Below are 21,882 nucleotides of genomic sequence, written 5' to 3'. Positions count from 1 at the left end.
TCCAGTGCCTATACCGGAAGAAAATATCTCGTAAATTGTATTACTTACATTTCATCACCATCGGAATTGTCACAATACGGTATTCTCATTCCTTTACATTATAAGCTACACCAAACCCACTGCCGGTGAAATGACGTAAGCCTTTCTCATGCATATGGCATAAGAATACATTCATAGCGACAACTCAAATTTTACATCCTATGAAAGTAATGTCCTTTTGAAAGAAGCCATTCAAGCTCGTGATGCTCAGCTATATACCTTTAACTAGGCGTGCGATGGCTTTCGCTGACAGGATGAGACAGACTCTTTTGAAGGAAGCCATTCAAGCTCGTGATGCTCAGCTATATACCTTTAACTAGGCATGCGACGGCTTTCGCTGACAGGATGAGACAGACTTAAACATGTAGCGATGGCAGCACATTTGCTTTAGCAGACAAACACAGAGCCGGTACACAATACAGTAGTATCTTTCCTCTGTTAACATGTTGCTTCATAAGATGTTGACTCATACGTCGAGGCTCCCAGCATCGTATTATGATAACCACTGTGAGTAAAGATGCCAACAAAGTTTACTTAATAGTGCGCTCATGAGGCCAGTGTGCAGATTTTTCAATGGTCAAAAAAACGATATAAGTTAGGAGAAATATTGACTAGTAAGCATCGTAATAAGCTTCTCGAATTCCATGGTTTCACGCGTAGTTTTATTTTGTTGTCTCCCTCCACAGCACTGCGTGATTTTATAACCATTTATCAATCGTTAACCACACAATTTCTTCTCCTTTGTATCTAGGCGTTGCAATTTCGTTGATTGTACTCATAAATTCTTTCAGGGTTCGGATGCTCCATACAAAGTGCAAAGTTCGACTGGTAACCTGCCACTCATCTTTATTATAGAGACACCCCCAAAAAAAAAGAACATTTGAAGGGGAATGCTATCTCGAGCTCAAACTGCTTGACCGAACATTTCAACCCCTCACGATGGAAGTCCTGTGGTACAACTGGTATTGATGGCAAGTGTGAACCCTGTGGCAGTGATCAAATATAGCTCTCTTGAACATTGCATTTAATTGTACATGCTGATGAGAACGGTCTAACCTAAGTATATCTGTCAAAATTTTGCTTCTAAAGGTTTCCCTGAGCTCGTGCACAGATATTAAAGATGCGATTAAATCTATTGAATCGCACTTTTCACAATATCCTAAATCTAGAAACGTCTGGAGAAGGGACATGCGGGCATACTGATTTGTTGATAACGCAATATTATCACGTGCAAAAAATAAGTTCACAACGCATTCGTCTTTGATAAATTGCTTCGAATTGCTGCGATGGAGACAATTTTTTGTTGTTAGCCGTTTAGTTACATTCCCAAGCATAAGAAGCACGGAGCCTCTAACGACTGGAATGCATGTGTCGCGGCTCCTTTTGGCCCAGTAAACGTTTTTCTTTAATATATTTCAGCGTACGCGGAAGCACTCACTAGAAACTCGGGAAACCGCGTACGTAGAGGTAACGACCGCTTAGACTATACTTGAAATAGCGTTTAGATCATTCGCGCAATGAGAACACTGTCTTCTAACGTACGTCATTTCTTTGACTGTGCCTGCGCACATTGCACCAAAGCTGCCTAAAAATAACATTAATGCTTATGGGAGAATAGCAATGTACGCAAAGGAGGATCCGAAAGTGAGCAACTGAAGAAGCAATCAAACCTTCGATGCATCATTCCCTAAATGCAGAGCTTCGGAGCCACCCAACTTTCTTGCGATGCACTTACAGCGCCTTTCAAGACCAAGTAAATTTGAAAACGCTTCAGACACGTCAAAAGCAATATTCGGTTTTCCACTTGTGGGGCACCTTGAATGCTCTGTCGATGAAGAAAAAAGCGAAAGACTTGGCTGCATTTGATCATTTTTTACTTGGCCCAATAACTAGCCTCCGGCCCAATGTGAACTAGCCTCTTTGATGATTTTTACTTGGCCCAATATGAACTAGCCTCCTTGATCTTTTACTTGACCCAATGTGAACTAGCCTTCTTGACGATTTCTTACTTGGCCCAATGTGAACTAGCCTCCTTGACGATTTCTTACTTGGCTCAATGTGAACTAGCCTCCTTGACGATTTCTTACTTGACGCAATGTGAACTAGCCTCCTTGACGATTTCTTACTTGGCCCAATGTGAACTAGCCTCCTTGACGATTTCTTACTTGGCCCAATGTGAACTAGCCTCCTTGACGATTTCTTACTTGGCCCAATGTGAACTAGCCTCCTTGACGATTTCTTGCTTGGCCCAATGTGAACTAGCCTCCTTGACGATTCCTTCTTGACCCAATGTGAACTAGCCTTCTTGACGATTTCTTACTTGGCCCAATGTGAACTAGCCTCCTTGACGATTTCTTACTTGGCCCAATGTGAACTAGCCTCCTTGACGATTTCTTACTTGGCCCAATGTGAACTAGCCTCCTTGACGATTTCTTACTTGGTCCAATGTGAACTAGCCTCCTTGACGATTTCTTACTTGGCCCAATGTGAACTAGCCTCCGCGCGGCCACGCTCTCAAGGCAATTGTAATTCTGGGCCCCTACATTAACTATTACGTGGCCTTCTTGAGGAATCCGGAGCTTAACTGCGTCTTGAGGCTCTCACCTTCATGCCGAAGCTCGATCATGCCTCGGAATAAACCTTCGCTCTTTTCTTAAGCACTTTCTGAAAGAACTAATGCGATAGAATCTTAGCATCATCAACACACTATCTACAGTTAAAATGTAGGTACAGTACTCACGGATTGAAATAGGACACTCGGAGCGCGTGGCCATCGCTGCATGCAAGGCAGTGTGGTAAACAACTAGGCCGGCTTATTGGCGACCGGAAGGAGCAGTTCTGCTTTTTAGATGTTCTCCCCTTCGCGCTATACCACAATGCAGCACCTTGGTTCCATGAGCATCCACGGGCGGCGCTGCATGCAGCGACGGCCACGCGCTCCGAGTGTCCTATTTCAATCCGTGAGTACACATTGTCTTTCTCTACACTGGAGCTTCACGTGGCACGGTGTTTACATAAGACGATCCCTCCAACATTGGGTTTCTAATGTCCTTTCCCGCTTTTTCTCCATTACGGTAACTTTTCACGCTACAATAATCGGGTTCAATCTACTTCCCAACTTTTTCTCTGATAGTTTCGCACACATCATTTCATGCATGGTGGTGGAAATTACTCCGGAGCCCTCCACTACGGTACCCCTTCCTCTCTTCCACTGTCACTTCGGGTGTCCATAGAAAAAGAGTGACAGATACTGCGCCTTTCCTTTCCTGTAAACCACATTATTATTAACCTAACAGATCGCAATAATCCTACTCCTTGGCCCCATTTGATTCTCACTTAAACAGTCTGAAGCTCCTAGTTTCGAGAGAAATGCAAGTTACGTTAATCCCCATTATACCCTACCTAATTTACCCTAATCCTCCCAATTTTGTCTTGGCCTTAATAGCAAACTTTTCGTCCCTATTTTTAAATTTGGCACCATCATGTGGTTGTTCTCTTGGTGTCACGTGATTAAATGGCGTGGAAACGATTTCTACTGATTTCCTGACTCAGAACGAAAGGTTGCCCCCTCTGAGAAGCATGAATGCTATTGCATGAATAAGAAGAATGCAGCACGTACTAAACGCGAATTACCAATTGGCAGCTCTTGAACACGGAAGTTTAAGCTAATTAGGAACCGAGCCGCAGCTCGCTCTCCTAGAGAATCGCCGTAAGAAGCTCTGGCACCTGACCTGGAACGGTCCCGAGGTATCCAGGCCTTGGTTGCAATCTTGATTCCGTCGCCGTTAATAAAGGTGCCCTCCTTGACCCTGAAGGAATCCGCTGGAGCAGTATCGAGGGACACAGAGGGCCAGCTCATCTTCTTAGGCCTCTTCTTCTTCTGTTTGCCCTCTTGAAACATAGCACATACCGACATGGGGAGATTGACCAAGGTGCACTGGCATATAAAGGTGATTTCCAGGGGCGATCACGACTAAAATTTTATCGCCAAGCATGAAATTTGGAAATTTAGCGATGAAAAACGGCAGAAGAGCATTTGAAGTAACATAACAAAACGGTTTGGTGAAAATTTGCCTATGTAACGTTTTTCTATTTGTGTGTAACACTATGCAGCGCCAGAGGTCTCCAGAATTTTAAGTCAGCAATCCAACCTACCGGTTATATAATCATGGAGGATCGTAAATATTATACCGAATAATAATAATAGTTTAGTTAATTTATTTGGTTTAACGTCCCAAAGTGGATCAGGCTATGAGAGACACCGCAGCAGGAGGGCTCCGGAAATTTCGACCGCCTGGGGTTCTTTAACGTGCACTGACATCGCACAGCACACAGGCGCCAAGATTTTCGCCTCCATCAAAAAGCGGCCACCGAAGTGAGGATTCGATCCCGCATACTTGGGTACAGTAGTACAGCACCTTGACCACTGCATCACCCGGGAAGGGATGCTCATACGTGAAGTGGTTCCCCTATGGCATACATAAAGCTGAAATCATAAACTGCTATGTGCAAAAGCCATATATCTTTACTTTCAAGCCGAACCTAAGCAGGTATAACCATAAGCTAAACCACAGCTAATTTTACTGCGAAAGCAATACTACGCCAGGTTTCGACTCGTCGCGTAGTCCGTGGCCGCAGTCACTAATGACCTTGAACAGCCGCGAAGAAGACGAAGAAGAAGAACGCTCGGTCACCCGCAGCTAATGCTTTTGCTCCAAATTCAATTCAGCAGCGTTGAACCCTTCTTTTTTTTTTCTTCTCTGTTTTCTCTTATGTCCACACGAGGCAGCGGAAGTGGCTCAGCTACAGAGCCAGTAACAGGCCCATGCATTTTCTTTTCCTACTCCCTACAGTCGCAACAACAACTGACATCGCGCAGCACACGGAAGCCTCTTCGTTTCTCCTCCATCGAAATGCAGTCGTCCGCGGTCGGAACAAGAAAAGAAAATTTCCGCTGTCCGGAGCCAGCCCTGGCCCTGCTAGCAAAAGCTATACAAGGGGTGTGCGATGTACTGAGCGAAGCAGTAACGTTCAGGCTATCTTATTTCTCCAGTGCAGATTCTGCAGTGCGCTCGCATTTTTTTTCCTTTTTAGTACAAATGCTTAATACTTTGCTAACCCGTGTGCACGTCTCTCAAGGCAGAAAAAAAAAAAACAACAACAAAAATTGCAGCATTAAAAGGTGGTGTTAAAGGAAAGGCGCTATCACGTTTGCTCTTAAGGCGAAGTTTGAGCGCACTCCTAATTATTTCTCACTTTAGGGTGGACCCCTAACGTGACATCATTCCATATGTATGCATGTAATTAGTTGGAATACCTATAACAAATTAGCCTCCAACTCGACTAGCAGATCGATATTAACGGGATGAGAACCGGTTGAAACCACCCTGAACGCTCCACAAATAATGGTTACGGACACTCAATACAAAATATCGTTAAAGATCCGCAGAGGGTCGAGATTACTCAGTAGCCCTCGACTACTCCTACTTTTTCTCTCTCTCCATTTTCACTCCCACCTTCCTCCTGTCTCTTAATTACGCCGCGGTTGAGGCGACCACAGAAACAAGTGCGACAGATACTGCGTCATTCCCTTCCTGTAAATCAATCTATATTATTCAGATTGCGAGACTAGCACGTAACTGATACACCATATAACTTTTTTAATTGTCGGCTTGGTAAGAGCTTTACAACATATGTTAAAAAAACGTTCCACTCCACCTGGTGGAGCGTTGATTAAAAGTTTCAGATTTGCAAGGCATATAAATATCCTCCCGGGTGGTTCGCTTTGGCTCCTGAGAACATCTCTGATACAACCATACTCTCAGCAAAGTACTGCCTGCCGTGTAAAGGATATTAACGAGAGCGGAGGAACACGTGTTTCTTCGTCTCCTTACGAACACCATGATGTGCCCGGCCTCACTTACACTTTGACAATGTTTTCTCCGGAGAGTGTCCGCACTGTGGGAAATGTCCTCGAACCTCTTCCACATGGTGTGGGCGTGCCCCTCCAACCCTGCCCTTGCACCTAACCCAAACCCTAGTCGAGAGGACTGGGAGGCGACCCTACTCGCCTGCTCCGACCTGAAAGCCCAAAAGGCGTTGGTCAAACGAGCAATAGCGGCAGCGGAAGGCACTGTGGTCTTGTACTAGGGACTCCACCTAGTGTTTGTGAGGGGAAGGGCACTAAGCCTGACTCCAGAGCAACCTTCATGTAACTCTCTTTTCAATAAAAGTTTTCACCGTCACCACCACCTCCCGGACTCGGAGAACATTCACTTCCGCATTGCGAACTGCCATTCGCACTTTCCACGGACTGTGCAGTCCCAATATATAATAAACATATCCAAAAGGCAGGCTGTCTGTTTTGAATAAGGCAGAAACCGGGTGCCACGAGACAACGGGTGCTACATTCGAGTAAAGGCGAGTCCAGTGTATGCTTTTCCGTACTACTGTATTCTAACTAAAAGCTGAGTCATTAGGAAGGAACTATAACGAAACTGTTAATTAAGCGAGTAACAAAGCATTTTTTTCGCTAAATTTGTGCTTTGTTCGCATTAAAATTTAGCGCCAGCATGTGTCGTCCACAGGAAACCCGCGATCGTATGATGATTGTACTGCTCTGCAGCAACAGATGCCGCGCAATCAGTACACGATGCAAGATGTTCCCGTGTAAATGGACGAGGAGCGGGCGAGTTTCTTCTCGTGTACATGTGCGATGGACACGCTGCCATCTACCAGAAGGAAAGGCTGCAGTGGGAAATAGAGTTCGAGCTTAAGTCCATTGAAGATTCCTTGGGCCATTTGTTCAGTATCCGGCGGCTATGTGTTTGTAGGTGTGAGGCGCGCTGTCTACGCCTGGCAAATTGTTATCTACAGGTTAAGCCAGCCTTTTCCAAACAATTCGGGAACATCAAACAGTTGCCGCCCTTTGGTGCACGTATTTTACATTCCGGAAAGGGCACAGCGAATATGGTCTGTAGTGGGCGCTCCTCCATGATCTAAGGTATTCTCGCGCCAGAGGTGCTTCAGGTTGCACATGCATTTAAATCTTGTAGGAAGAGAATTTATTTTCATCAGCTGAGTAAAGTTATTCAGATTTTAATTGCTTTGTGAACCCTCGATTCATTTTCTCTCGGTGGACTCAAAGGTGATAGCAGTGATTTTATTGAAAGACACCTGAGTAAGCATAAACTAAAACTTTGCAAGACCTGTGTAAAATGTATTGCCCCAATAAAATGTGCCGGGGCACTAACAAGACAAAAGTGCAGGTACACTTGTGATGGCGCGAGCTCATAGAGGGAATGCTTTTATTAAAAGGCATGAGAGCTTCTGAAAACACATTGTCAAGGGCTGCGCACAAAGTACTGCCCGAAAAAAATGTGATGGATGAATAGAAAGAAAACACTGTTGGGACATATATGATAGCAGAGCTCACAGTGACAACGCCTTTATTGATAAGATTCTAAAATCACATTGTAAAGCACTGTGCAGAATCTATGGTCAGCAAACGAGGTGATGAAGGACTAAAAAGGCAACAGTGTTGGTGTTAAAGACATGATGGGAATGCTCACAATGGCTCTGCCTTTATTAAAAGCAAGAGAGTATGCATAAGCTTCTAAAAATATTGTCAAAGGCTGCGTACAATGTACTGGCCGCAAATGATGTGATGGTGGCCTAAAAAGAAAACACTGTTTGGACAGATGCGATGACAATGCTAATAACAGCAACGCCTTTAGTGAAAGGCTCTGGACTAAGCCTAATGTTCTAAAACGCATTGTTAAGAGCTCCGTGACAATGTAATGCCTTTAAATGATGTTTACAGTATGATATCAAACGATATCAAACAAATATCAAACGATGAACTGGTATAAAAGCAATAGCTTCGGCAAAGATATGATGAAAAACCTCACGATTGTAATGTCGCTTTGCCTACCGACAAGTATGAGATGAGATAGTTGTGGTGAACCAATCTGTCAATGAAATAAAAGAGGGCAATGACAAGATGCACACAGTTCTGCTGTGAGCAATACAGCCCTTTGGGTGCCGAGTTTGCACATCAGCAGACTCCGTTTGCAAGCTGGCGAAGCTTCCGTGCCTTTGCTTCCGGGAAGCAACTGACATACTCGTACCTAAGCCTCCTGTACTTTTCATTAGTCGCCTGGAAAGGAAGAATATCAGATATTCACTTTGAGGTGCCAAAATGACAAACGCGTGCATGCAAATAGCTGCATGCCTTTTCCTCCTACAGACACTATGATAGCTGTAACGTCCATGTTTGTTTATGAGGAGACCGATTAAAATAATTAAAGACAAAGAGCCGCAACTTAACTGCCCTACAGCAATGCAAACGGCAGCTTTGGCTTTGCACAACTGAAAACACGTAGTAATTAATGTCAGGAATGCCCGCTCTGGCATTCTGCAAGGCATTCAGCTTGCGCGATTTTGCGACGCGAACGCCGAATGCTCCGAATCCCACTGTGCTCTCTCTTTCCCTTCCCATTTGCTTGTTGACACAGCCTTCTGCACGCTTTCCTCCTTTCGCTATCCTCTTTGCAGCAGAAGCAAAGTAAGTATCAATAAATGAAATGGGCAATTACTAGCGAAGGCTAGAGGATAGTTCCAAGTGGAAATATAGGAAATCAATAGAACGTAAAAAGAAAAATATATGTTGCCATTGAAAACTAAGCAGGAATTTCGGTATTTGATGTCGCACTTTAAAAATTATTTTGCATTAGTTACTGTTTACCGGAGAGGAAGCGCCACTCAAATTATAGTACAGTTTGTTTTCTGACAAGTAATTTACCGCGGGCGCATGTCTGGATTTTCTGAAATTAATATAAATCTAGTGTCGCCCACCAGTACATTTTTTTGAAAGCCGCCGAGACAACGGCCTGCTGTGCTTTGGCTGTAGGCAGATGCTTGGTTGTAAGAGACACTTGGTTGCAGGCAGACAGACGTATACAAAGGTCCACAGACGCAACCATGCAGGAACATCACAAGAGTGTAAAAGCTTCAACACTTTCTAATGCTACTACATTGCCAACTCGTAATCTACTTAGTTGCCTTTGAAATATTTCATTTGTACCCAGGTACGAAATTTAGTTGGAGTATTTTATTTAAGCTGCCCGGGGTATCAACAGCTTTAGTTACGTTGCTGTGAAAGGGAACAGTAGCACGGTTAGGATAAGTGAGTATCCTATAGGAAAAGCGCAGTGGATGTCTTAGACGCGGGGTTAAGGACAGCTCAGCGGGAAGTGCAAGTTTTATTATAGATCACAACAAAAGTGTAGGTATATACTAACAAGACAGAAAATATTCGACTGCAGATGGGACTTGAGCCAATAAACTAGACATCGGGACGTTTGCGCACTGAACAAATAGAAACTGATACAGACCATGTATATGTTCTCACAGGCGTCCAGGGTTAGCTTGGCCATGCGTATGAGTAATGACCGAAGGGCCATGGTAGAATAACCACTGTAGAATTCCATCCTCCGGTTCCACCTGCTAAAAAAAAAGCAAGGTGTACGGCACTCAAACTCCGTTCCAAAGACCAGAGTACAAAACTTCAATGATACTGCATTTCAACAATACTGTAAAGAACCTGTTTTGGAAAGGCTTCTATTATTGTTAGTAATCTCGCTTGTTTTGTGTTAGAGCACCGAATAGAGATTCGCTACCCTGATGACGACCACCATTATCAGGTGTAGGACATATGCCAATGTTATTGCAGCATAGCAAAGATGTACTTACGGAAACGTACGTGTTCACGTTGCTGACTGTGCTCGTATTTGTGAGGTGTACGTAATGGAGCATACCGAGTAGCATGCGTGGAGTTCTGTTTGCGTAGGTAATTTCCAGCGCCTATATTTTTACCTCGAAAGCATTACTTCGCTATTTTCACAGATTTCTGTCCTCAGAACGTGTCCGCAGACCGCGTCCGCAAAATCATGTCCGCAGCAGATGTGAGTAATTGAGAAGTGGTAGAGGTTAATGAGTGGTGTCAATCGATGTTTTTTCTGAAAAAGTCAGGCCAATAAGTTAATTAGGTAATTAATTACAGGCAAAAAATGTAAAGGAGAATTCTCATTAGCCCAATGACTTGATGCACATTTGGATGTATCAAATACTAAAATGGTTGAATGAATCAGTCAAATAAGGTGACGTCAAGGATGGGACGTCACTCAACCTGAAGTAGAGCCAAAAAAGGCCGTAGGAAGGGATTGGCGCGCAATTTGAAAGTACCGAAGACTGGCTGGAAACAAGTGAAATAACGTGACGTAGAGGATGTGACATCACGTAACCGGAAGTAGAGCCGACAAAGGGTACAGGAAGGGATTAGTGCGCAATTTGAAAGTACCAAAGAATAAAATAGTTAATTAAGTCAGTCCATTAGAATGACGTCACGCAACCAAATGTGTAGCCGAAAAAGGGCATAGGAAGTGAACTAAGCAACTGGAAGCAACCAGAAGCAACCAACAGTTGCAACCGTGCTTTCAGATTACTTCAATGCAGATTATGCAGAGCTCTTTAATTTTTACGTTTCTACTGGCATGCATAATTGCAATCAAAGTAGACTTTAATAATATTCCATATTAAACCACTTTTTTTTCGTAGCGCATATGCGTACTGCGCAAATGGAGATGGCGATTGCTATTTTTTTCAGTATTTAAAGAAAATAAGCGAGTCAGCTATTATAATTGCAAGAAGGAATTTGCCTGCCAACCTCCTTGTAAGCCGTCCAGAAAGCATCAGCGAGCAGTGCAGAGCCGCGGCAGCCAGCTTTGAAGGCTTTATCCAAGACATGAAGTGCTCCATCAGGCACACCTCCAGGATATACTTGGCCGTGAAATCCTCCTTCATACTTGCCTGTACACAGGAGGAAGAGGGATGGTAGCCAGGAATTGATTGAAAAAAAAAAAAAAACTGCGCAGTCGAAAAGGCAATCATTGCTTTACCCGTATGCGCAGCAGAGACTAGGCATCATTCTCAATATATGCCATCAAACGTAGCGAGAAGATGTAGCGAGAGAGGGAAACGTAGCCAGAGATGCGTAATAAACAACGATTACGGTACAACAAGGGAACCTCAGATTTCGTTCAACCAGCTAACCAGGCAAGCGTTCGTGAAATTACTCGATATCCACACGGTGAGAATGATTTGAGCTGAGTATAACGAACCCTTGTACAGGGGATTGCAAGAACACGAGAAGACACATAATTGCGTAGAATATAACCAACTCCTGTGATCTTTTCAAAAATACGAGGGGGCAGATTTTCGTGACAAACCTCAGCAGTGATGCAGGCATTGCAGAAGCACTGTGTACTTGAGAAATATATACACAGTGCCAAGACGGACATTGCAACTTGACGAAAGGTAATAGCGCACAGGAAGACACTCACTCGAGAGCACGTGTCATGTACGTGTCGTCTTCTCTCGAGTGTGTGTCATCCTGTGCGCTATTTCCTTTCGTCAAGTATTCACGGCTTGTTTATGGGAAGTGTTGACAGAACTGGATTGGAAGGTTATTGGTGATAAAGTTACCCTTTATCACCAATGTGATCACCTTTGTCACCAATCAGAAATGTAATCGGTGATTGTGCAGATTAGAGAATGACATTCTGCACGGTGCAGAATGGCGTTCTCTAATCTGCACAATCACCGATTACATTTCTTTGCTAACTTAGGAGATGAGTTGCAAAGGGGGATCGGTAACCTAGATAAGAAGAACAGAAATGAAGGTCTGATGATTACTATGCAAAAACCTAAAGCGATGTTCAAAAGAAGGTAAACGCAGTTCACGAATAGGTAGCGAGGCGCTGGAAATTTTAGGAGATTACACGTAGTAACTGCAGATCTAGAACACGAGAATTAAATAACTAGACTAATAATGGAATGGGCACTCATTTCATGAGCACCCTCGTGCTATGACTGGAAGTAAACCAAAATTTCTCTTGAGTAATGTATCTGACCAGAGTATCCTACCAGTGCGCACTCATGCGACGTAAGCATAGAGCTAACAAGAAGGGTTCAACTTGAATTGAGAACGCAAAGGAATGTGGAAGGTAAAGTTACAGGGTTTAACGTAAAAAGGAAACGCGGCAGATTGAATTACGGAACAAGCACAAGCTACTGCTATTCTAGTCGAAATCAGCAAGAATTTTGCATGCGCAAAGCATGTAATCCGAAGGCTAGATAACCGATGGATTCCAACACATGACAAACTTCGCAGGTGGCGGAAAGTTAGGTATCCGGATAAGATTAGGACCCTTCTGTGGATCGGGTGACCACTGTTGGCTCACGGCCGGGTTTTATGGCGATACATGTGAGAGGCATTTGCTCTGCACTTGGAGTAGTCAGGGTGATGATGATGAGCAAACTGCCCTAATCCCAGTTACTAGGTCGATAATGTTGTGTACAGAGTCAAGCAACAAACTACTGAAAAAAAAAAATCAAAACAAGTTGTGCGATCTCAAGTCTCCGAGAAAAATGGGTTGTCGAAGTTGAATTGCTGTGAAAAGCGTTCACTTAAGTACTAAATTGCGCACATTATACAGCCACTCCCTACTTCTGTGACCAAAAAGCTTTTTTTCTTCACGTTTTAGATGCGACCATTCCGCTTTGCGTACAGTGTTTTAACGAGATTGAACTTCTGGAGGCTTTCTTTTTTTAGCCAAAAGAACTCGATGGAAACGAGTTTAAAGACGCTACCAGATATTACAATCTTTTCAGACGAGGTTCACCACGAATGTACTTAATCTGACCATCAGAATTTGTCTAATAAAAGAATTATAATTAGAGATTTTGTCTTAAACAAGATCTTAACAAAAAAAAAAATACAGAACCATTGGGCCATCGCTTTTTTTTGGAAGCAGCCATGACCACACAAGCAGCGTTTCTTTTGTTTCATAGGACGCAAAATCTACCTGCAGGCCTTGATCTGTACCCTGGAAATCCAGCTCTAAATGTAGAGCTTTTTCCTCTTGCATGCATAAAGGGGTCATTAATTTTTGCATTGTGTGCTGTCTTCAAGTAAGACGGCGCGGAAATTAACCAGTGTGCTGCATCATCCACCGACCCTACTGTGACAAAAGCGGAGCCTTGATCACGAAGTGCACAAACCTTAGCAGCCTGGCAGTTCCGGCGCAGGAAGGGGAGGGGTAAGGGCCGCGCCAAAGACCATTTTACTCTCTGGAGAATGCGTATCTCCATCATCAACAGTTCCGCCCGCTTGATTTCTTGCAGGGCGTTTTCTGCTGTGTTTTTCTTTTCCGCTATTGACATTCGAGCGGTGTCAACCGTGTCGATGAAGCGACGAGGCCATTCAGTGTCCTCTTTCTCTTGATACTTGGCCGCCACATAGAGTGCACCTACGGACAGCAGCTCCATAGTGGGTGTGTTTGCCACGCGCTCCACCTGCTCACGAAAAATTAACAGACATGTCAATACAGAACAGTCATAAAATCATCATTCACAGCGCTATGTATAGCTTTTAGACACATATTCTTTCTCCGCATTGCAAAAAAAAAAAAGGCAAACATTGATATCAGCGAAGTAATACTTCGCTGTCATCGTTTATTATTTCTAGCCTAAATGTTTACTATTTTTTTCTTTTTCATTAAGAATTTTATCAGGGTGTGCTGTACTATGGCACCATAACTAGGCGATAACAAAGTTAACCTTGAGTTTAGCGCATACGGTGGCAGTTTACATGCGTCATAGAATACAAACACAGAAAAAAACACGTGGCGAAAATTGGCTGGTAAGCAACTGTTGTTCTTACAACAAATATTCACGCTAAAAGTTACACAGAGGTTTGTAATTTATGGTAACAAATAACATCAAAGTCATATTTAAAATCAATATATTTATTGCATTTTCTAGAAGAGGAGTGCACTCCTCTTCCAGCTGATGCATGTTTTCGCCAGAAAACGTGTTCACCGGCGAGAAGAGTCATTCTTTAGAACAGTGCGAAGAATAATGTCTCGGATTTTTTTGAAGGTCAGCAATAGAGTACCTTTGTCACTAAATTCTCAGCCCCCAGCCAAAGTTGTCAGTATACGAGTCGTTAGTAAACACTGCAGTGTACATAGTAATGACTGTTTATGTTCCAAAGCAGCGATGAAGTAATACGATAAACAGAAAAGTGCTAAACAGGCGAAGTGAATTATACTACACATCTTTACTTCAGTGCGAAAAAAAAAACAATATTTCCAGTGGAACATAGTCCCTCATATAAAGTAAAAAATCAAGTAAAGAATCATGTACAATAAATATTTTTCTATCATGCTTCGTTTTCATAAGAGCTCTGTTACAGGCAAATTAAAATCAAATGTTCAGCGACTACGAGTAAGCAAAAAACAAAATGCCCAGCGCATTGGTTTGGTTTGGAGTATTTGCTTAGAAAACTTTGTTTTTCAAGCATCTAGATTGCGCCTCAGTTCAAGCTACAGAGCCTCTACTGCCTAAACCAATTCATTTAGAAGACGAAGAAGCGAAAATAAGCTCCATACGACATTTATCAGTTCTGGTTGCGATTAAAAAGAGGTGTGCACATATTATGAGTGTGGAATGTCATCGTCAGTCCAACAGATCTCGTCTTTCTTCAAATGACAGCATCTTGGGCCAGATCATATTGCCAGTTTGCACACGGTAGTTCTGAAGTTCGGTTTTATAACACTGCGCACATTTGCAATGGGGCTGCGAACGCTTTAACAAGATACAGATGAACTAGGAGACTGGCTAACCGACAAGTAGTGATCCATGATTGACACCGCCAGGAAGAGCGTGTCTGGCAAGAAGTTCATGGCGTGGTGGGCATATATCATCTGATCCACACAGCGGGATCGCAAGCTGGGAGTCACCTCTTGTTGCAAGGCAGTGTAGAAAGGTCGAATGGGCCAATCACTCTGCAATGAAGTGAAAATAATCGGTGAAGTGGAGAGCTGGGCCAGTTGGTGCATATTCGCAGAGATTAAAACCAGAGGAAGGACGCAGGTTCAGAGAGGTACACAGGACAACGAGATATTCACTTTATCTAACGCAAGGACTGCAAGAATCAATTTATAAATTAAACGCACCATGAAATGGAAAACCACCACCAGTCGTTTGCGCAACGTAAAAGTGTTTATGCTTGGTTCCCTGACACCGAAAATGTAGGCGGGCAAAAAGCATCCTCTTGCTCACCCTCAACTCAACACAACGCAAATTGTTGCGGTGGCGTGCCCCAACGTGATCGATCCCGCCCACCTATTTTGGGCGCGGCCAATGAAGGGAAGCACCCAAAGAGACATGCTGACGTCAGCGTGAAAGGGGCAACTGCGAATGTGCGGCAAAGTGCCAATCTGTCGCAGAAGCACTTTTTAAAAATTGCTGATGTAACTGGGATGAACACATATCTTATAAATTTGTATGAAATGCCAACAAAGGCCATCTCTATAGATTTCTCGCATTAAAATATTGCCTTGAATATCGCTTCTGTGTCATTTTAGCAATGAGAATATCCCACAAGCATTCCCTATATTATTCCCTTTCATATTGGCATATTGGCTCGCCGGTCGTCATATTGCTGGGAAGCCAAAACAAATTAGAAAATATCCCTAAACAAGAGAACATGTGTTGCCAAGAGAGCGCGCCTATATTTGACTTGAAGATATATTACGGCTTCGAAATCAGTTCATAAAGGAGAACTTTTGCGCATACAAAAGCACCACGTTACAAATGTGAGGCGTAAGCAAGCAATATTCCTGTTGGCCTGACTTATTTTCTCCTTTTTTTAAGAAACTTAGAATCGTGAATTCGAAAGCAGTGATAAAAAGGAATTGATACTCATGATGTACACACTGAGCTTGACGTCAAATATTACAAACAGATTGTTTGTACTGAAAAAAATGGCTTGTACAAATCAAAAGCACCTAAAAGCGAAAGGGTAAACAGACGCCACTCGAGAATTTTGAATCTTGCTTTGGTAATGATAGAGAAAAACCGTTAATGAAAAGGCACAAAGTTAAGACGGCGCTCCGAAGGCGCCAACTTGCTGCTTTGCAAAGAGAAAATTTACCGCATCGGACGATATAAAAATGAATAAAAATATGATGACCCACGGAATGTGGAGCGTCATGAAGAAACTAGTGTGCTGAACGTTCAAGGTGGTGTGCAATGCCCCACAATGAGCTGAAAATATATCTTGGATAAAGAATGCGCAAATTTAAGAAACTTTGAGGGATTTAGTTAGTCCAGGAGTTCAATATTGCCCTGATAGAAAATTGACAACCGAATTGTTCGTCTTTGCTGCTTATGGCAGGATAAAGGAGGTAATACACAACTGCTCGTAGCAGTTGGATGAGTACTGTCGTTAGAACTTCATAATATGCACGTTCTTCGAGATACGCTGCAGGGGCATTGAAACAGAATAGGCTCCATTGTTTGAACTGCGCAGCAGTTGTCGAGGTATGATTGTTCACTTAACTGCAAACTATTTGAACGCAGCATTGAGGCGAAGTGGTCGATAAACTGTTCTAAGATGGCGAGGAATTGGGGCTGATGTAGACAACTGAGATGAGGTGCAGTGGAATGAAGATATGTGTTGCTCATGGATTCATGGTTTGCTGATCACTCCAGGTGAAATCCTATTTCGACAGCAATCACCGAAGCATAGCAAAGCGGAGCGGTGATGTCGACAGAAATAGTCAAGGATCTCGAAAGAATTCCTATGATACGCATTCCGGTCATTCATGCTTGGGTGCAGCATCTGTCGGTAGCCACTTGAGAAGCCAAAGTCAAGCGTGAGCTGGCGGGCCAGCTTGTGCTTTTTGGCAACGATTCTTGGAATCAATCAATTAATGCAAGAGCGCCTCTCCTGAATTGAGGAGGTGGAGGGTGTAGCCTGGAGCTGCGATCTTAATAAAACATATTTTATATGAAAATTATAAAAAATTTGGAGGACGCTTAAGCTTCGCCTTCAAGAGTGGAACGCGATAGCGTTATTGCACCTCGTCGAGAAAACTTACTAAACGCAAGGGTATTGGTGCATCCTCGCACCGGTACCCGCGCGGCCCGAAGGGGAGAAGCGGGTGAGCAGGAAAGATGCTTGATTCTATAACCCGTGAGGGTGCACGGCGAAACGTCAGAGGCGAGTGGCGCGCCACGTGTCGGGGCAGCGCCGCACATTGCGAGGAGGGGTTCTTCTGTGTTTGCCGCAAGATGGCTCTGCATGTGCGCAGAGCGCAGAAGAAATGCAGCGGAAACGTACTTCGCTACTCGTGTAACTGCGACTTCTGTAAGTAACATGCTCATAATTACCGATATACACCGCAGTATAACGTTCTACGGCACGTTTCTAAGGCAACACCGCATTCACTAGAAGCGCTTTGGTACCGCTTTCAAGCATCGAACTCATGGCTGAGTGCAGAAATACATGGTCTATTGTCTCTGGCTGTTTACATATTAAGCAAAGTGAACCCCATGGCAGATAAAAGCCCTTGCTTTCAAAAAACGTTTGTACCGATAATGTTCCTATGTGCCAGACTGGATTTCAAGAGTCGAACCACTATGCGAGCTAAAGGAATTTTAACTTGACAAAGGCAACTCGTATGAGCCTGCCGGCTTCTGCATTAAGTGTCATGCTTGTGGTAACCGCTCTGCTGTGAGCACTCTGTTTGTAGCGCGTTTTTGTTGGTTTTGTTTTGTGTTGGTGATGACCGGCAATAAAGAAAAAAAAAAAACTCGTGGCTGAGTGGCAGCGTCTCCGTCTCACTCCGGAGACCCTGGTTCGATTCCCACCCAGCCCATCTTGGAAGTTGCTTTTTATTTATGAAGTGCATGCCGAGATTTATCGCTCACGGCCAACGCCGCCGACGCCACCGGCTTTTCTGCGACACGAGCTCCTTAACGCTACCGCGTTAAAATATATTCCATCCGTATTTAGCGACCGACCTAGAGGGTTGTGGCGCGGTATAGGTGTCCACAGAAACAAGTGACAGATACTGCGCCTTCCCTTCCTGTGAACCAACTATATTATTATTAGAGGGTTGCCTTTTAAAATGTAATTTCGATTAACAATTAGATGATGCCTAGTTTAGAACACGGCTTGAATGGTACTCCACTGTTTTGAAACCGCCATCCGTCGAACATCAGTGTTGTGAGCTAATCTTATCGTTACAATTCTCAATGTCAATTGCGCTCTAAACAAATCAGTGATGCTTACCTCTCGCAAGGTCATGTATCTGTAGAAGCGGTTTTCAATGTCATTGCGCAAAAGAGGGTCGTCTTCACGGGCAATAATATCCTGCATCGGAGGTGGAAGATGGGAAGTCGAGTGCCTGTCTGGCTGAGGGTTCGGCAGGAGCTGCCTCACTGCGGCATCCAAATCCTTTGAGGACGACTGTTTGATGAGAGAAGAATTAATATCATCCATGTGAAATTATTAAGCCGGCAAGAATTACAATTTGCTGACTGTCCTTCAATGGTTGCGAATTCTATGGCGATCATCAATCAAACATTCCCAATTACCTACTGGATTCAGTAATAACGTTTGCTCAACCAAAAATTCTTGAGATGACTTGCAATGAAACTACCGCGCGCGTGCAAATTTCGCCGCATAGATTTTCCAGTAATCACATGCCAGTCAAAGAGACGAGAATAGTTGCTTTCAAAACCGAAGATGCTTCAGTGCTATATTGCTCCTCCTCCTGTGAAGTCAACAAAAAGATTACAAACGCTTGCAATCACCAGGAATAAACAGTCCAAGTCAGTGAAACTGCAGAGTTAGGCGTGACCGAGACGATGTCCACATGCAAATCAGTAGCCGCTTTCAAAACTCTTCGACGATGTCCACAGTATTGCATAACATACTGCTGAGGTATGTTCACCGATGTCGAGGCGGCGAACCCTGCCTTGTGGGCAGACCAAGTTTTGCAACAGTGGATGAATTCAATGCAGAAAAAGTGCAGTTTTTTTTTAGAAGCGCGAGGTTGCTAGCTCGTGCAAAGAGCTGTTTTTCGTGAGGTGACGGATTTGCTTTGGATTTTGTGTTTGAATTCCAGGCGAATCCTCTCTCCATGTCCGAAAGTTGAACTCTGAAAAATTTGATCATCCGGTGTCACTGCATTGGTATTACACAGCGCACAAACGCCTTGTTTTTCGTCTCCACTGCAAAGCGGCCGACGTGGCCGGGATTCAATCCCGCAACCTTGCGGCATAGCGGTCGAGCTCCCTAGCCACTAAACAACCACGGCGGGATATTTGCTATGTGTGATTTGGTATAGGTAGTCTATAGTTTGCCACATCCTTCCAGTGAACGTTTATTGTTACTTAGTCGATGCACAACGCGTTTACAGGTTACGGAGCAACGTTCATGACCTTCACAGTTGCGCCACTCTTAATGGGAGGCTATGCCTCAAGCCAGACACATCATGCTTGCGCTGTGAACCATTCTTGAGCAGTGTGTCACGTCGTTCATCGAGATAGCCTGATTCTTGGTAGCGTGAAGCGAAGTTCTCATATTTTAGCCTGCTGTTATCGCGTGAAAAACACCGCCAAATAAGCTTGGCGCATGAGTGAAAAAAAAAAAAAAAATGAACGCTGAACCTTACGCCGCAATCACGAGCCACAGCCAGAAGGCCCACTAAGGTGGTCCATATCAAGCACCCTACGTCACTGTATTTATTATGTGCTCGTCTGATTTTTTTTGCTGCGCATGTCATTGCGGTCGCATATATTTGGGGGTGTGGCTCGAAATAATACACATGAGAGTTAGCGCATGTCTGGTGTGTCTCTTTCTCAGTGTGCGTTCTTTTGTGCACAATTATTCCCCTTCCAGAAACTATATGCACCATCTCTCTCAAGTACAAGTTTTGTTCAAAGAGTGAGTACTTGAGGTATTTCTAATACGCGGCGAGGTCGGACATGTGACTGACGTCATGGCCTTGTCTATGAATCACGGCTTTTGCTGTAAGGCAGCGCCGATGCCGTATCTTCTGCGACACGCGTCGTTCACGCTACCCCTTTCTCAGTACGTGCTCTGAACCATGCAGGAAAAGAGCGAACGCGACCGGCCACGTGGAGACTAACGCAACATCAGCGTCTACTTCAGCACTGCTAAGTAATCTAATTAATTGGTTTAGTTAAATGCGACTATAGACATTAAGTGCAAGGGAGGGTATAGTGTAGCCACGCAAGTATTTTTAGTCCATTGACGTAGCATGGAACACTCGCTACTACATTCACTTTCGGAGGATAGCGTATAAAGAACACAAATCAATCATTTGGCGTGGCGCCCATAACTTGCGAACACAGATTTGCTGCATCTAGAACATCTCACTGAAACCATACGCCACGATGCGTCCTGCCATCTTCAGGGACTGCATGGATCAGCGGGGACGAGGTTAGAATGGCGGAGGTTTGGCGTAGAAACATATGCTACCGTAGCATCGGTTTCTGTGTGGCATGTGCCATTTTCTACGTTCGTCGCACGAGACGCATACCTAGACGGGCCGTCACCACCGGGAACTTCAGCAGCCTACTTCACGACAGCAGATGGGCGAAAAGGGCCAGCAAATGAAACTGCCAGCGCAGATCTTCACGCGGTGTTCCCTCGCCACTTTACTCATGCCTGTGCGCTCGCATTCATTTGCTGGCCGTTTATCGCTCATTCGCGAGTTGTGACGTTCGCTGCGGGGAAAGAAGGCAATGCACTGGCCTCGTTAATTTCTTGGTGCTGACGGGCGGGCACCGTTTTGCAGAAGGCGAATACCCGGCAGTGCGAGTGCTCGAAGCGGCTCACCGAAAAACACTGAACAATTTGGATCACGCAGATATCAACATTGAAAGCTTCAAGAGGCTGGACAACGTTCATGTATGTGGCCGGCACTCCAGCGCAGGAAACAATACGCACTTTTTGACATGAACGCATGGTCATTATCAGTGATGTTTACCGTTAGAGTATTAGCTGATTTGTTCAACGCCTACGTGTTTGTTTGGATGGTGCTGTGCGCAGCGAAATGAGTCAGGCTGTATAACCTAATTTTCCGAGAACACCTTTGCGTCAGGAGGAACACGACAGACCGAACTGGTCGTGGATGCAAAGCATAGGTTACGGTGTCCGGATAAATCAGCCGCTGGCATGTCTACCCGAAAAAGCTGTAGACAGTGCCTATGCAGTGAAATAAAAGTGAACGTTCAAAGACAGTGTGTGCATACCACGCACACTACAGAGTGCCGCTCAGCCCACCTATAGGCGATACCGATTCGGGTCCCTCTTGTCACGTAGCGTGTGTGTGTGTGTGTGTGGGGGGGGGGGGGGGGGGGGTGCACCATCACATATTTGCATCTTGCATTTGGGCCGAGGTCGCATTTAGGCCGAAAAGAACGTCGAAGTACGACCGACAAAAGCAGACCGATTGGCATTTGTCACCGTATCGCGCGGGTAAAAATGTAGTAACGAAGCGAAAGAACTGGTGCAACAGATAACCAAGTGAGCCAAACGCCGCACCCAAGTTTCCGTTGAGTACCAGGCAATGACAGACATCGGCGAAAGCGGCTGGTGTGTTGTCGCATAAAAAAAAAATTGAATACAAATAATGAATGCTGAATCTGAAACTAAGAAAGGTGGTGATTGTGGAAATGCAGCGCTGCAGTCCTTCAACCAATGAACACAGGAAATGAGTCGCTAATATCAGGACGCCGAACGGTAACGGCTCGGTCTACTCACCCAAAGGTCGAAAGGTGCCATACTTTTTTGTTGCGACGGCTCTGCACTGCTTTCGCGGCGACTTTGCAGCTGGCGCCGAAATCGGGTTCAACTCGACTGGCCACCGCTAGCTACCTGACACCCGTTGATTTTAC

General features: G+C 44.4%; 1 protein-coding gene across 6 annotated transcripts; it reads right to left on the bottom strand.

Annotated features, from left to right (window-relative positions):
* Positions 1–7,369: 7,369 nt before the first annotated feature.
* On the bottom strand, positions 7,370–21,882 carry LOC146178506 (G2/mitotic-specific cyclin-B-like). Of its 6 annotated transcripts, none has more exons than XM_084578314.1 (7): positions 21,749–21,882; positions 18,245–18,421; positions 14,787–14,948; positions 13,162–13,455; positions 10,766–10,908; positions 9,435–9,546; positions 7,370–8,197 (listed from the first exon to the last, which is right to left on the bottom strand). In XM_084578314.1, the coding sequence occupies exons 1-7, from the start codon at positions 21,767–21,769 to the stop codon at positions 8,096–8,098; spliced, it is 1,011 nt and encodes a 336-aa protein (XP_084434440.1). In that variant the 5' UTR covers positions 21,770–21,882; the 3' UTR covers positions 7,370–8,095. The 6 variants fall into 6 exon arrangements, with proteins under 6 accessions (XP_084434440.1, XP_084434441.1, XP_084434442.1 ...); XM_084578315.1 differs by having other exon boundaries at positions 9,435–9,543; XM_084578316.1 differs by having other exon boundaries at positions 18,245–18,325; positions 21,749–21,866.

The sequence above is a fragment of the Amblyomma maculatum genome, chromosome 9 (assembly GCF_055883805.1).
Source record: "Amblyomma maculatum isolate TAMU_Amacu chromosome 9, ASM5588380v1, whole genome shotgun sequence".
Classification (NCBI taxonomy): Eukaryota; Metazoa; Arthropoda; class Arachnida; order Ixodida; family Ixodidae; genus Amblyomma; species Amblyomma maculatum.
This window is presented reverse-complemented; position numbering and strand designations above follow the sequence as displayed.